The sequence below is a fragment of the Solea solea genome, chromosome 12 (genome assembly GCF_958295425.1).
Source record: "Solea solea chromosome 12, fSolSol10.1, whole genome shotgun sequence".
In the NCBI taxonomy this organism is placed as follows: Eukaryota; Metazoa; Chordata; class Actinopteri; order Pleuronectiformes; family Soleidae; genus Solea; species Solea solea.
Window position 1 is genome coordinate 22,977,442 of NC_081145.1, and position 24,152 is coordinate 23,001,593.

Consider the following 24,152-nt stretch of genomic DNA (forward strand, 5'->3'; position numbering starts at 1 on the left):
ACACATAGATCTCAATTAGACAACAATATCACAACAAAACAATTCCATTTCCCTGTGTGTTGTCATGTGTAAATAACCCTCATAAAAGTAACTTTAGAGACACCTGCTCTTGTGAGTTACCAAAGCACATATCAATAAGTGTAGCTCATTTATATTCCAGGCAGGCGCTCGGTCTGGTCTCGCCCCGGTGTCTCCTGCATTCTTTAAGTTGAATGGAACATTTCCAGCCAGCAAGGTCACCCGGCCCATTAGCCTGCCACTGTCCAGACTGATGCCAAGGCTGGATATTTGTGAAAGATGTGGCAGATTAAGGCCTGAGCCATCTGTGTCACATCACGGCACGTCTTACTTTTCATTAAGGCACACGGGTGATTCGATTAGAGCGGCCACACTGAGCCCAAGACGCGCTTTTCAGGCTATTAAGCTGCGCTGCGAGGCTCCCTTGTGACCATAGTATCAATATCTGATTCGAGCAGAATACGTCACACACACACACACACACACACACACAGAGCGTTTTCTGTAGCAGTTTCAGAGTAAAAGGATAAGCTGAGGGATGCACAGCTTCATACTCAGTTTTCTGACTTCAAAGTTACTAAATACTTGCAGTGAGTCAGTCATTGTGTTACAGTCCAGTGCACAACGGACAAATAATCCGTCACCTGGCTGTTTTTCATTCTTCTCACCTTGAGTCCCAGAGCAGCAGCCATGTGAGCAGCAGTCCAGCCGTCACTGTTGGCCTGGTTCAGAAGAGCAGCGGGCAGCGCCAGGGCGCCAGAGGGGTCAGGGGTCACAGTGGGGTCACCCACAGGTGGGTGGCAGAGAAGTAGACGCAGCGTGTCCACATGTCCCGAGCTCACCACCGCATGCAGAGCCGTGCAGCCGTCCTACAGGAAGAGGAGGAGCAACTAGTGATATATAGTGATATATATAGTATATATATATATATATATATACACTAGTATATATATGTATATATATACATATATACATATATATACACGTGTGTGTGTATATATACAACAATTTAAAGAATCTGAGGAAACTGTGTATTTTTTAAGTCTGAAAGTGTTTGAAATGCATTTTCTGAAGTGTATGAATTAAGTTAAACAGCACATGAGAGACCACTTACTTACTTATAGGGTAGCACAAAAGTGAGAATCACAAACAGGTTCTCAATGTTCTTGCATTATTATACACGTGTATACAACAACTTCTTTTTGAGGAATTAGCAAATTTCACATTGGTAAAAGGCTAACATGGAGTTTGGGGACTTTATAAGTCTTATTCAGATGCTGAAAGTGGAACTGGAAACTGAAGTCTCACAACAAATCACTCTACTGCACCACAGTTCATAGAGAAAATCAAAGTTTTTCGCTAAAAGGGGCACAGCAGTAAAATCTGTGATTTTCTTAATGGACTTTGGCACAAGACCATCAGCAGTTTACAAACTTCAGTTTCCAGCTGAGAAAGTCTGTCTAACACTGAAATGAACCAGCAAACAAACACCGTTTTTTTATTCTGCGAGATGATTGTTAAGTGGCTATAAGTCAGTATAAGTGCAAGTCCACACTCAAAGAAACAGATCTTTCCCTTTAAAGATTCCCAGTTGACCTCAATACTACAACAGTAAAATATAGCCAAGGAGTGCAGACAGTAATGCAACATTAGGGAAGCCAACTGCCGTTAAACAACAACGAAGAAGACGATTGTTGCCAAAATAACTTGCTGTCCGTTTCTACTGTACGAGGTCACTGGTCTCCTGCAGTAAGAATCTATTTAAATCTAAATGACCACCAATACATTAGAAAACAAAAAAAGCTGTAACTGAAAGTAATGCACATTCAGACTGCACTCTTTTAACTCGGATGAGAACTCCTCCTCCTCCTCCTCCTCCTCCTCTACGTAAAATCATTACGTCTGACCCAAGTCGACACAGTGGCCAACATTTTCTGCCGTCTAAAAATACCTCTGTGCTGAGGAGGTCGGATGTGCAATAGAGACGTTGGCAGCTCTTTGCCTCTGCAGCGAAGCCGGGGCTAAATGTAGAACAAAGCAGGTAACTAAATATGTGTGTGTGTGAGGGGGGGGGGGGGTCTCACTGCATGCTGCCATGGCAACCAACAGCCCCCTATGGTTACCACGGAGACCCAGGAAGCGCATACACCACTGAACTTACACCAAGCAGAGCGACAAAGCCCAGTGAGGAGTTAAATGTTTTATGTAAAACAGTTAAAAACACGTGAGAGTTTGTTCCTGCTGTGAATAAAAACTCCACACAAGTATATTCAGAGAATGTCTTCAGCAAATAGATCCAGGTCAACAAGAATGTCAAATTATCTGAAGTTTTATCAAATGTAAATCTCTCACTACTTACTATTTTTTTTTAACTTAATCTTATTTTCACTGAAATATACACTATAACCAACAATAACAACAAAATGTCTTTTATTTCAAAACCAAGATTCACCATCATCATCATTCATGGGGAACAATGTGTTTGTGTATGACATGAAGTACATAAAACAAACTGTGACTAGTCAAATATGCACTCTATATCATTTATCATTATTTCAATACTTGCATAATTATAGTTATTTAAGTTTTAAGTTTTCTCTTTCAATGTTTTTTATCACAATACCAAACTCTGAACTTTACATCCATGTCCTGATGTTCAAATTAATAATAATTATTATTATTATTACTACCAGTGGCTGGTGTGGTCAGACTCACCATTGTGGTGCGTGAGCGGTCGGCTCCGGCGCTCAGCAGGACCCGGACACAGTCCGGCTGTCCCGCCTCACAGGCCAGAAAGAGGGGGGTCTGCCCCCCCTCTGCTGCCGCCGCGTCCACAGCAGCTCCTGCGGACAGCAGCACCTCCACGCAGCTGGAGGGAGGAGGTGACGTTAGCAACACACGGGTTTCCTAACGTATTATACACGTGACAACTGTAAAAAACCACTGTTCTTGTCCCAGTATACGTAAGTAGAACAGTATACAAGCATGAGTGGGACTTATTGTATAAAATGATTTATTGAATAAAGTGTGTCTGCCTTCAATCGACTGGGGATCGGAACGCCCCCTTTCAGCTTGTTCGTATTCAGTGGTTTCTGCAACGATTATTCAATAAATCTATTACTAAATTGACTATTTTGAGCGCTTTTTTTTCAATAATTCAAACAAGTATTTCTGATTTTTCAGCTTCTTAAATGTGAAATGTGAACATTTCCTCTTTCTTTGCTCCTTATAACAAAGAAATAATTAAAAGTGATTAATTGTTTGTGGACAAAAGAAGACATTTAAAAACATCATCATTTCAACACTGATTTGACATTTTATGGACTAAACAAGTACTGGATTCACAGAAAAGATTATGGATTATGGATTATGGATTATGGATTTATTCTTCTTCTTTTTTTATCTTCTTATTCTTTAGTCTAATTCTTCTGTAAACTTGAGTCCAACTCTGGTCAGATTGAAGGTTTACATGTATAGTAGCTCGACTCTCAGTCACATTGGGTAAGTTAGTCCGACTTTAAGATTTAGTACAATTTCGGGCCGACTAACATCCAGATTTAGTCGCACTAACACAATAATTCGTAGAGACTGTTTTATCTCTGGTGTGTAAATTGGCAGATGCTGAAGAAACAGAAGAATACCGGCAGATATTCAGCTGTGAATGTTTTATGAAGTAGAAGTATGAAGATTGGTGTTACAAAAGACACGTTGTCACATGTCAGGATCAATACACACGTAGATGAATAAATAAGAGTGCTGACTAATTCACAAAAATCCAAGTTTACACTGAAGAGCTGTTTTAAATGTGGCTGTGGATATCCCCACTCTATAAATAACACTGTGATCAGATATTACAACACTGCACATTCTGCAGCTGGTCGTGGGCATCGTGGCTTGAGCAAACACACACACACACACACACACACCACTGCAGTTGACAGCAGCACCTCTGACTCTAAGCTTGTGCTTAAGCTGAACAATAAATCAGGATCAATGTGAGGAGAACAGTACGGACAGTTAATGCACTGTAGGAACAGATGTTTCTGTCATCATTAATAATTAAAGGTTCAAACAGGGGGTTGATGTTTAAAGAGGATAAACTAGTGATGAGAAGAGTGGAAATACTGAGGGCAACTGCAACAGGATTATTTGTTGTGTGTTTATTTCAAGGATGTCTGACTCTCTTCATTATTTCTGCACCGCAGCACAATGACAATCCCGTGATGCCGTTGTGATGATGAAGTTTTGCCTTTGTTTTGAAGACTCCACATTATCAGTGACGATGGAAGCGTTTAAACAGGAGCGCGGCAGCATGTGTGTGTCTGTGCGACTGTGCGTCTGTGTGCCTGTGCACGCGTGTGTCAGGTCGGAGGGTGCGGGGCTCACCTGCTGTGGCCGTGGGCAGCAGCCATGTGCAAAGACGTGAGTCCATTTTTTTCAGTAACATCAGCAGGCGTTCCCGAAAACAGCAGCAGCTTCACACACTCTGATGGAGACGGAGGAAAAGAGCGAGAACACCATCATCATCATCATCATCATCTGCTGTGAAACACCGTCAATGTACACCGTTGGACTTGTTGCCATGGATACTGTAGTAGGTATGGTAATGGTGACAGAAACCCCTTCAATCACACAGTGCACTTAATAAAAGGTCCATCATGCAATATTGGTGCGCCACTAATCTTTTCAGATGAACACCCATGTCAGATGATCTTGTTTCATGCTTTCATGCCTATTGTTGCATGAAAACAGACACGTAGCACAATGTAGGCATCATGTTACTCAGGAGCGCAGGAAGAAAGAGGCTTGTTCAAAGTCCCTTTTAGAGCCAGTCCTTGGTTTGTGGAGCTATTTATCGCTGACATGTCAGACCAGTATCAACCCTGGTTTTATCTCTCTACGCGTCTGAAGCCGTCTGATCCGTAGAATGAGCTTTATATTTGGCTCTAAATCCATAAGTATCATCTTTAGCTGGAAGCTCTGAGCCACTCTCTGCTAGGGCTGAACGATTTTGGATAAATATCTTATTGCGGTGATATCAGGGGAATGGTCATTTTTAGATCATTATACATTAAAAAAAAAAAACATATTTAAAATGATTACTGTGTGATATTTGTGCAGATCTGTGAGAAACAAAGATGTTCCCTTCAGTCTGTAGAATAGATCTGTGTATAGATCCAGACAATAATTCATATAAAATGATATTCTGACTTTGAAAATATTGTGTCTCTTACGATTTGAAAATTGCAATAGGCTGTATTGCAATTTCGAACTCAACAGCATGTTACACGTAATTACAACATACATGTAAACTGCAGTGTTTCCTAAAATAAGTATTAAAGGAACTTGTTCCTTTTGTTGTTTTTTGTAGCTGATAAATCAGGATGTTTCTGTCCGTCCAGACTAAACTGCTGCCCCAGAGTTTTCAAGACAAAAAAACAGAGGTCTAAAATGTCAGGGGCAAGTGTGAAGACCTGGTGAATCTGGAGCAGAATTCAGAGTTCATGCACTCGCCTCAGGGTCTGTTAGAAACTCTCAGCAGGAGCAGCCTGGTTTTCTCTTTGCTGAGATAAATTCATTACTCTGTCACTGTATCAAGGCTTGTGCTATGTTTCATAACAGTTAAACGGACGCCCACTGGGGTGAATGTGATCACATCAGACAAAGATGAGCAGCTCTGGAGAAAAGGACAATGACACTGACGGAGGGAGGAGAGCGGCCTGGCATAGACAATGACTTTGGCAGGGCCAGTAGTCCCTCCACGGAGACCGAAACCTGCTCGTAATGAGGGCAGAACCTCATTTCTGAGGAACTGGTTATATTTAGGGCTAAGATTTGAAGTGTGGATAGGTTAAGGTTGGGGATAATGTTTTGTTTAGGCCGTCCAAATGAATGGAAGTCAATACAGTGTCTAATGAAGAACAGCTGCACAAACCTGTGTGTGTGTGTGTGAGGCTATCTATAATCCTTCGGCTGCATTAGCCATGTTCATGGATCAACACATCTAGACTGACAGTGTTATTAAACATCTCAGCAGGGAGACACATCCTGATTGATCTGCCATGTATGTGTGTAAGTGCAACATGCATCAATTATTCTGTGTGTGTGTGTGTGTGTGTTATGGTTAATGTGCACAAGTGTGAGTGTGAGATCTGCACCGAGGTCACACGGCCCTGATATGACAGTCCCTCTCATTAACTACTGCCAACATAATGGCATCGGCGCCCAGCTCATGCAGCAACAACTGCAGAACATGTTAAGTGTTTATCATCAGCACCTGGTCTTTGAAAGGCATAAGCAGATGTTGAAAACCCAATAAAAAATAGGACCCCTGCTGACATTTAAGTGACGATTCAGTTTTTCTGAGGTGTGTTTGTATGAGGTGCAGGAACATTGTTGCAGCTGGCTGAGGTCTGTGTGTGTGTGTGTGTGTGTGTGCTCCCTTAGTACCGGGCACCAACTTGAGACCCAGCAAAGAAATTCAGCCTCTTTATGGACGTTTGGAGTGAGCGGTTAAAAACCCATGTCATCTGCTTTAGGTTCCTGTAGAGCGGCTTATAAGAGCAAATTTGACTGGTCATGTGACATGGTGCTGGTGCATTTAACAATTTAACAGTTAAATGATTTAACTTGTTTAAGTTTATTTAATATTTGTAAGTGTTTGCAACCTAAATAATGTAATTATAAACCATTTATAAATACTTTATTCAGCTAGTCTCTTCATAAAGCGGTACCAAAAGATGCACAATATAACAATGTGTGTATTTGTGTGTATTTATATATATATATATATATATATATATATATATATAAATATATATACATATACACAGCTTAACCTTACTTACACATAGATTGCATTTGCAGTCATTATAATAATGGTTATGATCCCTGTAAGGAATTCATCGTTTATTACTTATTCATGCATAGTAGTCGAAATGTAGCTCCTCTGTGAACCCTTTGTTTGCATTTAGGTTTATCACCTTCTGTTCTGTTTATCAATCAATAATAATCAATGCCAGCCTCTGGGTGTTTCCACTACTCTTTGACAATCAATCAATCAATCAATCAATAAAGTAGCCAAGCCCTGACTGAAACCACACACAGGCTTTCTGTTCCCAGTGGGCAGCAGCAGAACTGTGCTTTTAATATGCAGAGCTACACTTCACTGCTGCATGTGACGTGACCACAGAGTGACAGATGTTGCTGTAAGTGACCATGGCAACAATCTTCTAAATTAGCATGCTAAAACTCTCACTGACACTGAAGTGACCCTTCAAACCTTAAACAACAACACTCAACCCGTGAAGAAAAGTCTTCTAAAAGCTGCTCAACTCTGCACACTCTGATTTTGACACTGCATGATCTTAAGGACTTGATTTTATTTATTTTTTTCGGCAAATATACATCTGTGATGGGCTTTGTTAGTTTTGCACTACATGTTGTGTGTAGTTCTGACCTGCTAAGGGACTGCAGATGTGAATTTGCTCGAAAATATAATCTGAGTGCATAAAATTAGAGTTGCAACGACTATCAAATTAATCAAGCATTAATTGATCACTAAATTAATCATGAACTGTTTTTATAATCCATTAATCGTGTTTTTTAAAGAATTAAGACAAATTAGTCTGCTTCTTAAATGTGAATATTTTCTGCTTTCTTTGCTCCATATAACTCTATATCCATATAAATAAATAAGAAATCATTAAAACTGAATATTTGAGGACAAAACATCATCATTTCCAGTGATCAACATTTTACAAACCAAAAAATTATTCGCTGAATTGTGAAAACAATTGACAAATTATTCAAATATGAATTAGTTGCAGCCCAACATTAAATTAGCACAACATTATATGTTCACATTTTTAAATGTACACTGTCCCTTTATAAAAAAAAAAAAATTATAATAAATAAATAAATCTTGCTTATTATTATGAGGTCACTAAAGTGCTGATGAATTAAAAGTCCAATGTTACCTGTGTGTCCGTTCTGAGCAGCAGCAAACAAGGCAGAGGTTTGGTTGTGGTTGTCGTCGAGGTGGTGGTCTTGGTCAAGATGATTGGGTTTGTTCTCCATGGCGGTGATAGAGGTGATGTTGGTGGTGTTGGTGGTGGTGGTGGTTGTGGTGGTGGTGGTCAGGTCTGGTTGGTTAAGCAGCATTGACAATAAAGTGACATTTCCCTGGGAAGCAGCTTGGAAGAGCAGGGGGCGCCCGCCGTCCAGGGCAGCAGGCCCACCGCCACTTAGAGAGGAGACTACGGAGGGACACCAGCCTGCAGGGGGGTGAGGAGGAGCAGGAGTAGCACAGGTTAAACTAGGAGAGTGACGATGAGGAGGAGGAAGAGGAAGAGACTAGAAGTGCTGAGGATGGGAGGGTCAGGGTTTAAAAAAAAAAGGAGGAATTGTTGAAAAGGAAACAGAGGACACTTCAGATCCACACTGTAACAATTAGCCTTTATCTAAACCCAGTGAAGGAGCTTCCTCCTCCTAATGTGTAAAATATCAAACTGTACTCACATGTACATGACACTACAGCTTGGCCTTATATTATCCATCCTGTATATTAACTCATACGAGTATTATTTATTTGTCAATGGTGATTTGATAGTGTGATAATGTGAGAGATAAGTGTATATGAGCAGCTTTTTATGTTCTTCAGACGCACCAGGCATAAAATTGTACTGTTAAAACAAATATAATATCTCTAAAAAAGTTGTTACCCAGAAAAACACCTACATCATTGGTTATTTAAGACTTGGAGTGATACATCTGACGAGCCACAGAACAAGACACAATATCCCAAACATAGGGTGAGACATTAACTCTCCCGCTGTGCCTCATTTAAACCAAATTTTTTGCCTCCTTCTATTTTACTGTTGCTCGTGGTGATAAATCATATCTATTGTATTTGCTAGTGTAACTTTGGATTGCGCTTAATTCTTTTTCCATGTCCTAGAAAAAGCCCAAAGCGCTTCCAAGAGTTGCTGACGCAGGAAACCTCCAATAAAATGTCTGGAATCAAACGCACATGAGCAGCTGCAGCCGCGACCCAAAGAGTCTGTCGTCACATGAAAGTAGACGGCATTTACCTTCCAGTTCAATCACTCATCACTATAATTCACATAGAGGACGAATACAAATGCTGTACAAGAGCATTGCATTTACGGAGCATTATTTTAAAATGATCCAGCAAAGTAAATAAACGAAGAGATGAAGAAAACGTGTGGTTGGACGTGAGCTGGTTAACAGTGTAACAGTGAAACGGAGACAAAGGGAGAGTGAAGTCAAAGAATCTCAGCAACACTGTGTTATATTCAGAGTTGGTGGTGATTGTACAAAGGCTGAAGTCTTTCCTGGTTGCTCTCAGGTGAGAAGGTGTTCTCCTCAACGCAGATTTGTAATCACGTGAAATTAAAGTTTAAAGGTTTGTAACACTGGAGAATTTGTGGCTTTTTTGTACATAACACTTAGGGCTGGGCAATATAATTTTCTTTTTTTAAAATATCATATCCTGGTATAGTTTGACTACAAACAGACATACCTTATAAATCCCAGTATATACAGTGCTTAACAAATGTGTTCAAATTTAGTCAAATGAGAAAACATAAATATTTTAGGGATCTTTCAAAAAACTAAAAATGTGTTTGTTGTTTATTTGTCAAATAACAAAATGTATTCACATTTTTATACCCACATGTGTACGCCTAAAAGATATTTTTCCTTTCAGGATTACAAGTAAATAACTATAATTTGACAAGAAATAATAATGTGCTTTACTCTTACTGAAAATAAATGGATAACAATAATAATTATACTTTTACATTAAAAATATAATTTCAGTTAAAGAGCTTCAACTGTACATATAAAAAAAAGATCTTGATAATTACCAATGCTGTTCATTTTAGGCAGCTTTGGCTTTGGGTGGTGGTCCAATACATTTGTTAAGCAGTGTACACACACACACACACACACACATATAAATATATATGTATATTACTCCCAAACACACACACACATTCACAGACAAAATTGCTGTAGGCTGCTCACACTGAGTAATGTTCCTGGCTCCAGTGTAATCACTGGTTTCCTCTGTGTTCAGGTGCTTTTACACACATCTTTCAGCAGGTACTGTACAAGGCTTTCAGTAATATGTGGTAACCTGGACATGTGTTGTGTTGTTGGTGTGCATGTGTGTGTCTGCATATGGTGTAAAAAAGAATGCGTCCTACTGAAAGCACTTCCACTTTAAGCTATGAGAGCACTCTGCTCTCCTGTTGTTCTATTCTGCATTTGTAAATATACTGGTATTAGTAAAATGGGCCATACTTTCCACATCACCAGGTCTGCAGATGTCCACAGAGATTTATGACATAAATGTCATCCGCGCAACCAACACCTTGTACCAAAAACACTTTCCTGTCCAGACAAACAAAGAAGATGCTAACCATGAATGCTTGCTTGAGGTTATCTCTATAAGTTCACAAATCTGTAGCAAAGTCCTTCTGAGAAATCACTCCTGCTGGAATGAAATGGTATCAAATACCCATACATGTAAAGCTCGACCGATGCAGAGTCTCATTTTAGTCCGAATGGAACTGCAGCCATGTACAAGGCATGCGGAAAAGCATTGTGGTGCTCTGCTGACGTAGAACATGGAAAGTATGACCCAGACCTTGGAGTCTTTTGTCTTCTGTCACCACAGTCCCTGATCCCATGGGTTGAAAACCTGCTGTAATGTGTTGGATCATAGCGAGTACAGAGCTATTCCAACTGCGGCAATAAAGGTTGCAACACACTAGCATTAGCCAAAACAACAAAGTATATCTAAGTGTGGCACAACATGCACATCAAGGGACACGTAAATGCTACAATATATGAAACAGACTGGACAGAAGATAAGTGGAGACAGGTTAATGGAAGCTGAGACAATGTGAGTACAGGAGGTGACATGCTACTGCAGGATGGTAAAGGGTGAGGGAAGGAGAGAGCAGCCTCTGGCATCAGCTTCAGAGAGGACAGGGGTTACTGGTAGGAAGACCTACAAACCAATCAGAGTGCACGAGAGGGGAGATATCTGGTCTGGCTGAATTTACCCTGACACAATCCTTCTGCTGTGATAAATCACACATGTTAGCGTCATGTTGTCAATGTCCACTGCTGGTAGTGACAGCTGACATGGCTAACGTGACAACATGGGAGACAGAAGGTGCCCAGAGAGGAGACATTAAGGGCAGAGATAGAGAGATGAGTGGAGAGAGATTGCAGTGGGCGACATCGGATCTTGCATAAACTGAACTGACCGATGTGCTATTCTGTGTTGCATTCCTGTGAGTAGGCTAGTTTCCCTGTGACCTGATCACTATGCTCAGCTAAGCTAGGCTAGCACTGTGGACAGACAGTGGAAGAAAAGAGGCAGTGGGGAGAACTGGAGGGAGACGGAGCATGGAGGAGCCCCTTTACCTGATGCTGTTGCCAGGGGGCTGCTTGCTGAGGCACGGGGGCTACGGGAAGATGGAGCACTAACGGAGGAGGAGGTGGAGGAGGGGTTTATGGAGGAGGGGCTACTGACAGTGATGGCAGGGCTGATGATGGGGGGACACTCTGCACATGCTGCTGCCGGCTGCCGCTGAGGGCCCCGGCCAGGCCCCGGGGAGCGGGGGCAGGCACCCACCTGAGAGGCCGTCAGGGCTGGGACCAGGTCCAGAGCTGGTTTGGGCGGCAGCTGGGGTGTGGCTGGTTTTAGCCCAGCCCCAGGGGAGCGACTGCTGTCCCCCACCACCTTGATGGGTGGATGAGGAGGAGAGGGGGTCTGGGAAAGCCCTGGCTTTTTGGGAGGAATAGGGGGAGGGTTTCCCCGGTCGATCCTGGCCACCGTTGGTGATTTAAGACCGATTGGATGGCTCAGGCGGCCAGGAAAAGGACCTCCCTCTGAGGCAGAGTGGGGTAGGCCTGGACGCAGTGGTCCACCACCTCCTGCTGGAGGACTGGTGAAGCGGGACAGAACCTGTGTGACAGTGTGACGAGCTTGCTGCTTGGCCGCAAAGTTGTCACGGTTGGTGGGTGAGAGGTCACGGGATGGAGGAGTCTGAGATGCCGAGCCATTTTGGTCCTGTTCCTGGAACTTGTAGCGGGCCGCCTGGACACGAGGGCTGACCCCGGTAGGTAAACCATGGGGAGCTTGGCCCTCAGAGCCATTTTCTGTCTGTGCAAGTCCTCCTGAGCTGCTGTGGACGATCCCTCGGCCAGACGTCTTTGGCAGACTCAGACCCACATAGTTGGCAGGTGATGGTTTGACAGGGATAGTGAGTGGGGTCTTCTTAGGACCCTCCACCTCAGTTGGGGGCAGGTCAGTTTGGCAAGATGCTGTTCGAGAGCTGAGGGGCTCTGTGGCTATGGAAACAGACTTCAGGGTTTTAGGTTTGGGTGGTGTACTGGTAGAAGCAGCTAGTTCAGCTACAGCAGCAGCAGACTGGGCGATAGCAGCATTCCTATCACTGCGTTCAGTCCTGAGCTGCTCCACCTGCTGCCGCAAACTCTGGCTCTCAGCCTCTTCACGGCCCAGCCTGGCACGCAGCTGTTCCCGTTCTGTGTCAAACTCCGACAGCTGCTTCTCCATCTTGGCCTCCATCTGCTGACTATGCTGCCGCTCGGTGCTCAGCTCGTCCTGCAAGCGGCCAGAGGTGCGGTTCTCCTCGTCCAGGCGAGCTTGGAGCTCGTCGAACCTCTGCGACTCCTCTACCACCCGCGTGGCAAGCTGCTTGCACTCTCGCACTAACATCATGACAATGTGCTTGTTCTTCTCACGCTCGTCCTTCAGTTGCGCTGTCAGCTTGCGATGGTCCTGCTCCAGACTCTGAAGCTGTAGTTTCTCCATCTCCAACTGGAAGAAAAAACACAAATCAGAGGATGGAATCTCAGGGCAATAACACATTTTCACAAACCCAAAAGAGCAGGAGTAGAGCTTGGTAGATCTACACAGTCTTTCATCAAGTAATCAATGACACACAATATGACTGCTGTCATAAAGGTACAATAAAGTTAGCCGTGGCATCTCCTGATGACCATAAAACACATTTACATATTGCTGCAACGACATGAGCTATGTTTGTGGCAGCCCACGGCCAAGTGGAAATTAATTGGGCTTGTAACCGGAGGATCACTGATTCAAATCATGGGACAGGTCAAAGGATGGGGTGCCCCCGAGTAAGGTTCCCAAACACCAATTTTTCCCAGGTGCAAATAAGCGCTGCCCACCGCTCCTGTGCTCACTTTGTGTGTGTTCACTACTGGTGTGTAAAAAAAGGATGGGTTAAATGCAGAGGTCATATCCATGATCACTAATTGGTGTGTGTGTGTGTGTGTGTGTGTGTGCAAATAAAACTAATTCCAATTCTAATCTTGAACTTGAAAATTGGCAGGTCAATAACTTTCATTATCACTTCTTTGTTTTAGTCATTTACAGGCAAAGAATACCAAACACTTGCTTGTTCCAGCTTATTAAATGTGAGAAATGGCAGTTTTTCTGTTTTGTGTCACTGAAAGTGGGTTTTTCTTTCTTCTGTGTCTAATATTTTCCAACAAACACTTCACTGATGAGGTAAATGCTAAATGGTCTCTATGTAGAGTACTATATATAAGCACTTTTATCGTCTTGATGACCACTCAAAGGTGCTTTACACGACAGTTTCACCTATTCACAGCCATTCACTCACACGTTCATTTAGCGTTTTATGTGCAGCATGTTTTCTGCCACTGTCCTCCAACACTCTGATGGGTGGATGAGGAGGAGAGAGGGTCTGCTGCTGCTCCACATGCGCTGTTGTGCCATTATGTGCTTGTGTACTCGTCGTTAAGTATTACCATCCTGAACTAAAAGCTACAGAGACTGAGCAGCACTTACGAAAACATTTGTTACGTCTTTGTGCAGATTACGAACAACAGCTATGATATCAAACCACCTGTTGCTTCTCCACGAGCATGTGGAGAAGTGATATTTTTCACATGTTTGGTTGCAGTCACATCATTTTGTTATGTTTTTTTTCTTGTGTTTAACAAAACTGGGTGATTTTCTTTTTGATTTACTTTTAAACTAGATACCCGATGCCTGATGGATTTGTGGCGTCACCAAATTTAGGCTTTCATGCCCTCACCAGCACTACCATAGCACTTTTACACACTGTACATACAGTACTATACAAGCTCCAGCAATGTCACTCAAGACATTTTTCACACCTACCACTGGCTACACTCATACCACCTGTCTCACTTGAAGACCTCATCTGAAACACGACGTGTACTGCACAGCCTAAAAACACTATCATGTGTTTATGTGAGCTTTTGGTTAAATTAAACAACTGAATAATACAGAGAAGGATCTCTCTCTGACACAAACAAAGTACTATAATTAAGAAAATGCTCTTGGGCAATACAACCATCTAAATCTTAATTACTGACTTGGTAATGACACCTTAGAGCAACTCTCATGAGAGCATAAAGGCAAATCAGTTTCATCACAAGGAAATGTATACGCATTAAACACTTTATTAATCCACAGGGATTGGACTGGGGTAAGAGTGTGTTCACAGAGATACAGAGTCTTCATATGGTTGAATTTCAATGACTTGTCAAAGCTCTGGATTCTATATTTGGAGCATTGCTGCTATTGTTGGCTCAGAGTTGGCTTCGCAGAGGGTAACAGGGCTTAGCCGGGACTCCACACCCAACTGCCAAGACCCCTTCGCTCTAACGAGCCTCAAAACAAAAGTGCTGACACAGCACCAACCCCTGTCCCAAACGAGACCTTCCGCTAAGCAGAAAACACCAGTTGTTACTCGGAAGGAGGTGCTACGACGAGCTGCTAATTGGGTGAGGATTATGCCTGTTGTAAATTTTCTAAATCCTCAGGGAAACAAATGCAGGGATGTTGTAAAAGTGGTGACAAACTGGGCAGCAGTTAATAAACAGACATAAAAAAAACCCACCACCGATGACACCATAATCCAAGTTGAATACAATTTAAGGGCAAATACGAACATGGTTGTGCTCATTTTTAGATGTTATTCCATCGCAATGTGTGCCTGAAAACATGGTATGGTATGTATAAAAACCATCATGACCCTTCAGGTTCCTTTAGGTCCTGACATGCAACACTGGAGTATCCACCCTCTCGATTTCCACCTGCAGCAAAATGAGAGAGGTGAAGTGCACTGATTGTGCAATAAACTGTAAGCCTTTTTTTACATTTAACACAGTATAAAGAGGTGGAGTGTGCGGTATCTGCAACCTCGTAGTCGTAGTGTCTCTGCTTCTATCTCTAAATGTCAGAAAATGTGTCAGATGGCCTCCTCCATGCTTAAGTTTTAAATCAAAGTTGACTTTGTCCAAACCAAGAACAATCTACCATCATTTTACTAAAGCATAAAGTGTACAGTCAATTCAACAACATCTCAATACCTGCAAGACAAACTTAACATAGCTCGAAGCTGCAAGTTACAAGGTACATCTCCCTCTTTTTTGGGGATGATTCAGCTTTTCTTCAGAGTTTTTTATTTGGTAACAATACCCTACTGCTAAGGAAGTGGTTTAATTAAACTGAATAAAAAGGTTTTGATGGTCTTACTGCAAATGTAGCCTCTTTGACTGAAGGTGATAATCCGGCATTAAGCTGATACCTGTGTGTAAAAACTTCATCCACAGTTTGTAACAATAACTGTTTTTTGTTGGGGTCAAATGTTAGTTAGTGGCTAGCACTGTTGTCTATGTGGAGTTTACAGGTTCTCCCCGTGTGTGCATGGGTTTTCTCCGGGTTCTCCAGTTTCCTCACAATCCAAAAACATGCAGAGGTTAATTGGACAGTAAATTGAGCATGGGTGTGAATGTGAGAATGAATGGTTGTTCTTCTCTGTGTGTTTGCTCTGTGATGGACCAGTAACTTGACCATGGTGTACCTCCGCCTTCTACCCTACGTCAGCTGGGATCAGCTCCAGTCATCACATGACCCTCATGTGGAGGATAAAGTAAACAATGAGTAAGTGAGAGCTTTCTGTTGAAAGTCCTCGAAGACACCTTAAGAAAATCAGTCTCTGTACTTGAGATTCCCAAATGCTGAATGAAATATTTTAACACATATCAAATTATACCTCACAAAGCTGCAGCACAAAACTGTGAAGCACCACGGCAGAATACAGCAGCCTCTTTAGCTACTATTGAGCCTTGTGTGGAGCTAAGGAGGAAGCGGAGGCCTGAGCACTATTTAAGGAAAAAGGAATTTCAGCACACACAGTAGTGACCTTGTTTCCAAATCCAGCCTCTACGTTGACAACATATAATGAATGTGGAACAAAAACTGACAAATCCAGTGATTTTCCGTCACGGTTTGTGAGAGTTTGCTGCTGCTGCTGCTGTGAAGAGGTGGAAGCTTCCTCTGACTTCATGACTGATTCATGATGAAAGAGTGGGGGTGTCTTCATTGTGCCATGAACTGATTCAGAGTGTGTTAGGTACAAATGCCAGCCTGCTGTCAGCCTAACCCAAGACCTCATGGATAATTCAATACCTTACTCACCAGAGAACAAGAGTGGAAATGGATGAAGAGGGTAAAGATAGCACTGACAGTCCTGGTGAAATTCACTCTACACACCAACCAGGAGATCCCTCCATGTACTATACACAGAGCCTGTGACTTTACATGTACGCAGTGCTGCTTTGCTGTTTTGTCACTGGTCGCTGTAGTTCAATTGAAAACTATAATCTGTATCTGGTGCTCAAGAGGGTAAACTTGTTCTGGGGAGGCTGCCTCTAGAGGATTAAATTAGAAGAACCCCTAAAGGTTAAATATGTGTTGTTTCCAGTTATTATGGAAGTGGGAATGATGATCAAATCTGTGTATTTATGAATGCCAACATCTGTGAATAACACTGAACCTAAAACATGGCATGCGGCGTCTTTGCATTAAGGGCCGGTGGGGTCATGCCCCACCAGAGGGCGCTGCCGTGCAGGGGAGGATTATAAACTTTTATGTTTTCCTGTGTCGAAAATGTCGTGGAGCACAAGTTAATAATAAATTCAACGTCGTCCCCAATGAAACGTCCGCAGTTTTCATTTGATGAACGCAATAGCCACTGTATATAACATCGTGTAGTTGTATGTGAATAGTTGGTTGTGCCGGGGTGTTTCCGGTAGGCGGGGCCCGGCCGAGATATCCTCCCAGCACCTGCGATATTGTGAGATTTTGAACACTGCCATTTGGTGGTGCTATTGATATGATAATATATGTCATCAGATTGGCATTGTTTGTGTGATGGCATTATTCAGCTGCAATTCTGTGTCAAAGGTGCTGTGGTCCTCTCTCTCACTTGCTACTGTGTTTCTGTTGTGAGGGTACGAGAGCAATATGTGCTATTTCTGGATTGCATTATAAGATTTTCCTGCATGGCCCCACCAGAATTTCCAGACCAAAATCGCCACTGGAAATAATAAACCTAAGGTATGTTTTATGTGAAAGACATGGACAAGTTTCTCTTTAGGGGAAGATTTCAACCTCCATCGCTCGTCTCACTGTTTCAGGAGCCAAAAGTGTGGGTGTACAGGGCAGGGACGCAAATGAGAAAGGGGACTGGGCCAGTGGCAACTAATAGTTAGATGGCATTAACCTGCGCCTCCCTGAGACGGTACCATGATATTATAACACAAAATTAAACTGTACATTCATATTTTATGAATAGAGGAAAATACACACTTGTCTGCCTTGTCAAAACATCGATTTGGCTCAGAACTACATAATCTCTGTTATGATTACCAAATCCATACTCATCCAGAGAGAGAGAGAGAGAAGAGGGATGGGATAAAGCCATAGCAGATATCTGGTGCCCAGTTAATATAATCCTAAAGAATCAACCCCCAACACACACACAGATGCAACACAGTCAACCAACAAAAATAGAAATTACACAACAGAAAAACGGAATTTTGTAAACACACACCACACACACACACACACACACACACACACACACAGGGATATTTACTTCTGTCATTCCCACATCTTTTTTCGCAAAGACTTTCAGTCCAATGTAAATTATCCCAATCAGAAAACAACACAAACATCGTCCACTTCCTATTTTTTTAATTTACCATCACTAATCTGACCTGCACCGACTCACAACACTCAAGCTTCGATGAACCACAAAACGTATAACATGAGGAGAGTCCTGTGAAACTATCCCATATTTCTCAGTTTTGTAGTCTCTGTGATTCTTTCATTCACTTTAAGAGCAAATGAGTCTAACATGTCAGAGGCAGAATCATGTAGGGATAACAAATAGCTATAGGGATTATATTATAATATTACATATTATATAGGGATTTTATTTTATGTATATGTGTGTGTTATTAATCATTTACCTGCATGTGCCTGTAGTCAGGGAAAAAGAGCAGTGAAACATGCAACAGCACTTCGGGGAAACTCAGTGCATCTTATATTAAATGCATGGCGGTTATCAAAGTTGTATCAGGCGCTAAACAGAGTGCGTGGTAAGAAAAAGATCAATACCACTACAGCCGCATCTAGGACAGCAAAGGGATTTAATAAATATGTGTGACTTGAATAGTCTTCAGCTGAGAAGTGGCAGATGGATTTTTCATCTGGGATAAATTTTGTTGTGATGTGCAGCAACTTCAGTCTGTCCTGAGTGCAATCCATTTTAAAAAAACAAGGTACACGCACAAATATCCTCCCCCTCCACCCTCAAGGTGACTTACCCTCTTCTGGCGGCCCTCAGCAGAAGCCAGCTGCGCTGACATTCGCTCCTGCATCTTCCTACAGTGCGCCATGACGGCCTCCAGGACAGATATGGGGCTGGTGCCCAGGGGCCGTCGCTCTGCGGCCCCTCCAGAGACCCCGCATTCAAAGTCCCTCTGAAGTGCCAGGAAGGGGTCGGTCAGGCTGTAGTGGCCGTATCGCTCTTGGAGAAACACCTCCTTCCTCTGAGCCTGGAGGGAAAAAAAGAGGAGCAAAGACAAGAATATTTAACCTGTGGTCACTGTGGTCGATAAAGAGATAGTGGTATCTCGTAGAAACAAGAACAATGCACTCATTTCACCCACTTTTTCTTTTGTTTGGGCTGATGTTTACCTTTAATTAATAGGCTAGAATTACGTCAAAGGTAGGTGTTAATGGAAGTTCCTGTGTTGGTAGATTACAAATAGTATAAATTGATTTAACCTGAAATAATATTTAAAACGCTTGTTCTTTATATTATATTGTAAATATTCACAGAAAAGCTGTCCTAAATGATGGGATTAAAAATAACCAGAGGAAAAGAATACCTTATTATTGTAATAATAAGGGTGAGATGCGGTTGAGAGTCAGCAGTTTACAAAGTTCAGTTTCCAGTTAAAAACATTGCCAAGTGTCATACATAAGATTAAGCAGGTGTACATTTAAGTGGCAAAAATATGTTTTTCCTCATGTCCCCGCAGGCAGCCGTGTTCTCAGTAAGAGCGAGCACCCGTGTCTCAAGCTGGTTCCTGGCAAGCACGAGGGAGACACAACATTCAGTGCTGGCTTCTGCACTACTACTACTGTATACAACCACCATTCAAAAAAACACAACTAAATTATCACATTAACAGTAACACAAGTCCATGTTTGAGTTTAAGAAACTGAAGCATCTGGCCCCTGCCACTGCCCTCGGGTTCAGGAGGAGGTTCTGCACGTCAGTCTAAGCTGCACAGCCCTCAATCCACCACCACAACCACCTCCGCTCAACCCTGACTGCTGTGAGCCCGCCTGCCTGACTCCACAGACTCTTCGCATTGTAGCAGGCACGGCTGCTCTCCGGTTACACAGACCAGAGGAGAGCTGGTCCGAGGTGAGAGGGGAAGGCTTGGTGGTGTCATTACAGCGTAATGTTAAAATTGTTTTTTCAAAGCCAGACCACGTACCACGGGTTCATTCAAAGCCTGAAGTCAGCACCTGCCAAAAAAAACCCAAAACAAGTCTTTGGTGGGAGATTTCGCTCGACAAGCCTCGGCCGACTGCAAACCTCCACCATTGCTGAGGGATCCTTCAAATGCACAGCTGCATCCTCTTATGTTTATCACTCATCTTCAAGCTCTGACCTCAACAGAATGTAAACATAGTGATTTTCAGCAGATGAATCTGAAGCCTTACGATGGCAAGCTTTCCAGATAGCATGTGAACGCAACATAATGGTTCAAATTTAAAGAAAACAACAGTAGTACAGCCATGTGCTCAACAAAGATCAGAAAAACCTGCATGTTACAAACACAAAATCATTTCACCTTCAAACTACACATTTATATAAAAGGTTGTGTCCTGTGCATTAAGCCTGTCCCACTCTAGAGGATAACTGGCCAGATTTTGGTCCCGATCTGGCTCTTCTGACAATCCTGGGTGTCTTCTTATTTAAGGTTGATTTGAGTTCCCCCTGGAAGTCGGATGTACGTTTGTTTAGAACCATAACTTGTTATTTCCGTCTACTCAGCCATGAATTCATCCACAGTTTTTTTTGCGTTTCTCAGCACAAAACATCGTGCACACACAAGACGAAGACAATCCACCTCCATGTCTGCTTATATTCTGAAGTCACGTTAAATCACGCAAGTTTCTGTGAGATCCCAAATCCCTGGAATCTCCTCCTTGAAATCGTTTCATTAAACGCAAAGTGTGTGGTCATGGATCATACAGTCTGTGCTTACTCAGGATTAAAACATTGGAAATCAGTTGTGTCTGTGGTCTCCCACAATTATAAAATCAAGTCAGATTTGAAAATCCACTAGTGTGGGGCAGGCTTTAATGAATTAAGTCCAATCACTGACTGGCTTCTTTCAAGCCTAGTAGAGTTACAGGAAAATTAGCCTCCTCAAACCTGCTCTTAACCAATCTGACCACAACCAGATGACCACTCACTGTAATCCAACAGTCAAATAATACCCGACCAAAAGCCACTTGGCTGCAGTGCAGCAGCTGCACGGTCACCAAACCCTCTGACCATAAGTGGTGGTGAAAGAAAGAGAGAGTTGATAACTCCAGGGAGGAAAGAGTCCAGAAAACTCCAGACGCAGATTCCACACGAGCAGTCAAACACTGAATTTCTCATGGCAATAAACCCGAGAGTGGCAAACTGCCAGGAATCTCCGCATGAACATTTCAAAATTGTGATAAAGCCTTTTCATATTGATAAATACATAAAAAAATCAACTCTGCAAAACATGTCAAGACCAAATACTGCAAGTTTTCTCATTTATAAAGTGGACTGTGTTCGAGTAAATAACAGTTTCAGGAGGCTTTCTTTGAAAAGAGTCGTGATTCATATTTGTCTGCAACAGAAGGCCGGTGAAGGAGGAATATTTAATAACTGGGCGAGAGACATTTAAATTAAATGTGGAGGCGAGGAAAAACACTGTGGGCCACAGCCTGATAGACTGAAGCAACAATAGCAAGGACAAAAGAGGTGGGAGCGCCAGGGAGGTGTTTGCGACAGGCTTTGCCAAAGAAGGAGATGAAGAGGGTTTTATTCACACTCATGAGCACAAGAGCGCAGAGATTGATGGCGAATCCCGAGGAGACAGCGGCGGCGGGATGGTGGATGGCTGACACAATATAAACACGCCGCAGAGGATCATCATCTCTGTAGTCCCACACAACACGGTTCTTCTTTGTGCTCAATTCAGATGTTAATCCACCGCAATCCAGGGCCTGAAAACATGGCAGTGGGATGAAGAAAAAGACCTGGTTTTAAAACCGCGGAAAGAAAAACTAAGCTTTTCCTGCTCATTAAAATGCATTCATGGGAGGGTAGAGGGGAAAGTGGGAGTTTCACACAAAAAAACATGAGAGGAGATGCATGAAGAGAGACTGGTTGTGTGTGTGAAAAGTGCAGGCGAGCGTCTCCTTTGCGGTGTATAAGGAAAGTCTTTAGGTCAATGGCAGCAGCTACCAAAGACCAAAGAGAGAGGATTTTCACCAGTTATTTCCTAATCAATGGATTTCTGCTCTGTTTTTCTCGAAGTTGGCAGCTCCATGATGGATAAAGCGAGGTCCAGTCGCTTAGAGATCTGCTCAGGACACATGAATCTGCAGTCAATAAGGGACCATCTTATCTTACCATTCCTTATCTTATCATAAAAGATCAAGGTAGAACCATGGAATCCTTGGTGTTTAGCTTGGGGGAAAAAGTGTATTTATTGATTTATCACAGGAGCTGCTGCTGATGATTCAGCTCCAGAGTAGCATATGAAGCTGAAATGCCCGACAGCAGTGAAGCTGGCCCCGTCTAAGCCACCCAAAGTCAGTCCTCTACAAAGCTAGAGAGTAAAGAATCAGGAGCAGTGCAGGCCATCTTTAAATTGGCCTCCAGCTCTCTGGGATCTTCCAGTAAATATTTACACAGTCAGAGCCCATTACAGCTCTCAGTCAGCGCAGTCACGTCCACATTAGGGCCATCTCTTCCCCCACTGACCAGTTCTCTGCTTAAGTGTGTTACAGGTTGTGTATTTTGAAGAAAAGCAGAAGAAAAAAACCTTAAATGTCGTGGTTTTCACATTTAACAACAGCTGTCGTTATTTAGGTTCCATAATAATCTCATCATTTTAAATGACTTGGCTTTGGATGGGCAAATCAGCTGTGAATGCAGACATGTTTACTCTGTATTATATTATTTTATAGATGAAGAGATTGTTCTGCTGAGCTGCAATCCTGTGCGGATTCAATGGTCATTTTTCAAATTCGAAGAAACGCTTAAATTACTGCTGTGTCCACTGCAAAACTGAAATGAAAACCTTGTCTTTTTCATGACATTTACCATTATGTCACATAAGGACAAGATGTTCCATTGAGCTGCTTCACCTCCAGTGTCCTGGCATTGTATATATTTAATATACTGTGCTTATCCTGTTATCATAAATGCCAAAATGTCTGCTGTGGTAAAGCAGATTGTAAACAGTGGCTTATTATAATTAATTTAGATCAATAGCACCAGGTTGACCACAGTAATTTAGGTGCATCCCCCCCACACACACACACCAGTGTATGTATGATTTCAGTCGACTATGATTTGTTGAAAGATAAACTGATTTTAAAGGCAAAAAACTCTGAAATATGTTCATTTTAGAAACCAAATACAAACAAACCTATGCCTCTTCCCGTTCAGTGCTGTGATGAGGTTTGTCAATATTTCCCTGCTTGTGGAAAACCAGGGTCATAGGTCAGCCAATCACCACATCTTGGTTAAGACCAGAAGTGCTCAATCCTGTGGGACCTTATCAGCTGTCAGACACCACAGGCCTCCCCGAGGCCCAGTTGATCACATAGATCCACTGGACGTCATTAGAGGAAAGCTCCATTATACCGTATAGACTTCGACCATGATGGATTTTGCAGGATGATACCGATGCATCTGAGTAAAAAGGGCTTTTGTTCAGTATTTGGAGTTGTGACGGGTACATGCTCAGGGCTACGCATGACATCAAAAAATGTATCTAAAAATGTCAAAATGTCAATGTCAAAAATGTTTATCATAATATTAACAAAAATGGAAAGCCCATTTTGAGATACAACCAACAATTGCTATCCAATGTTTACACTATTTATATCTACTATATACTGTTTTCCTTTAAAGTACATGAACATCAGAAAGTGATGACCTGCATCCCAACCACATTTTAAGAAGAACACTAAAGGTATAGCTGAATTGAAGAAGCCTCTTGGATAAAAAAGTCAAACATCTTCACCAAAACTCAATCAAGTGCAGTTGCTTTTATCTACACTTACGAGAAGTATTTACAAGTGCAGCATTGGTAGAGGCCTCTGAGGAAGATCTCAGTCAGTATTATTAGCATCAACCTTTACAGGCATGCTGCACTCAGTGGGTGACAGGGTTCAGGAAACACAGCCAGAGAGAAAGCAGAGAAAGAGTGATGGATCTGTGTAAGCGAAGATGGGAGGAGGAGGTGGAGGAGAACACATGAGAGGTAGTCTATACGTGACACGCAGGTATTTAAGTCGTTGATGTCATTCCATTTGTTTTTATTGTGTTTCATGTCTTTTATGTATTATTCTGTACATCACGTTGGTCCACTGTAGTTGTTTTAAAGTGCTTTAAAACAAC

General features: G+C 42.4%; 1 protein-coding gene across 1 annotated transcript in view; it reads right to left on the bottom strand.

The window, feature by feature from the left end:
- Positions 1-24,152, bottom strand: part of cttnbp2 (cortactin binding protein 2) — a 75,202-nt gene that overhangs the window by 16,667 nt on the left and 34,383 nt on the right. The window contains exons 3-8 of the mRNA XM_058645082.1: positions 18,781-19,011; positions 11,482-12,901; positions 7,998-8,294; positions 4,405-4,504; positions 2,734-2,887; positions 687-887 (exon numbers count right to left, since the gene is read on the bottom strand). Of these exons, the coding sequence (XP_058501065.1) occupies positions 687-887; positions 2,734-2,887; positions 4,405-4,504; positions 7,998-8,294; positions 11,482-12,901; positions 18,781-19,011 (2,403 nt within the window). The remainder of the gene's footprint in view (positions 1-686; positions 888-2,733; positions 2,888-4,404; positions 4,505-7,997; positions 8,295-11,481; positions 12,902-18,780; positions 19,012-24,152) is intronic.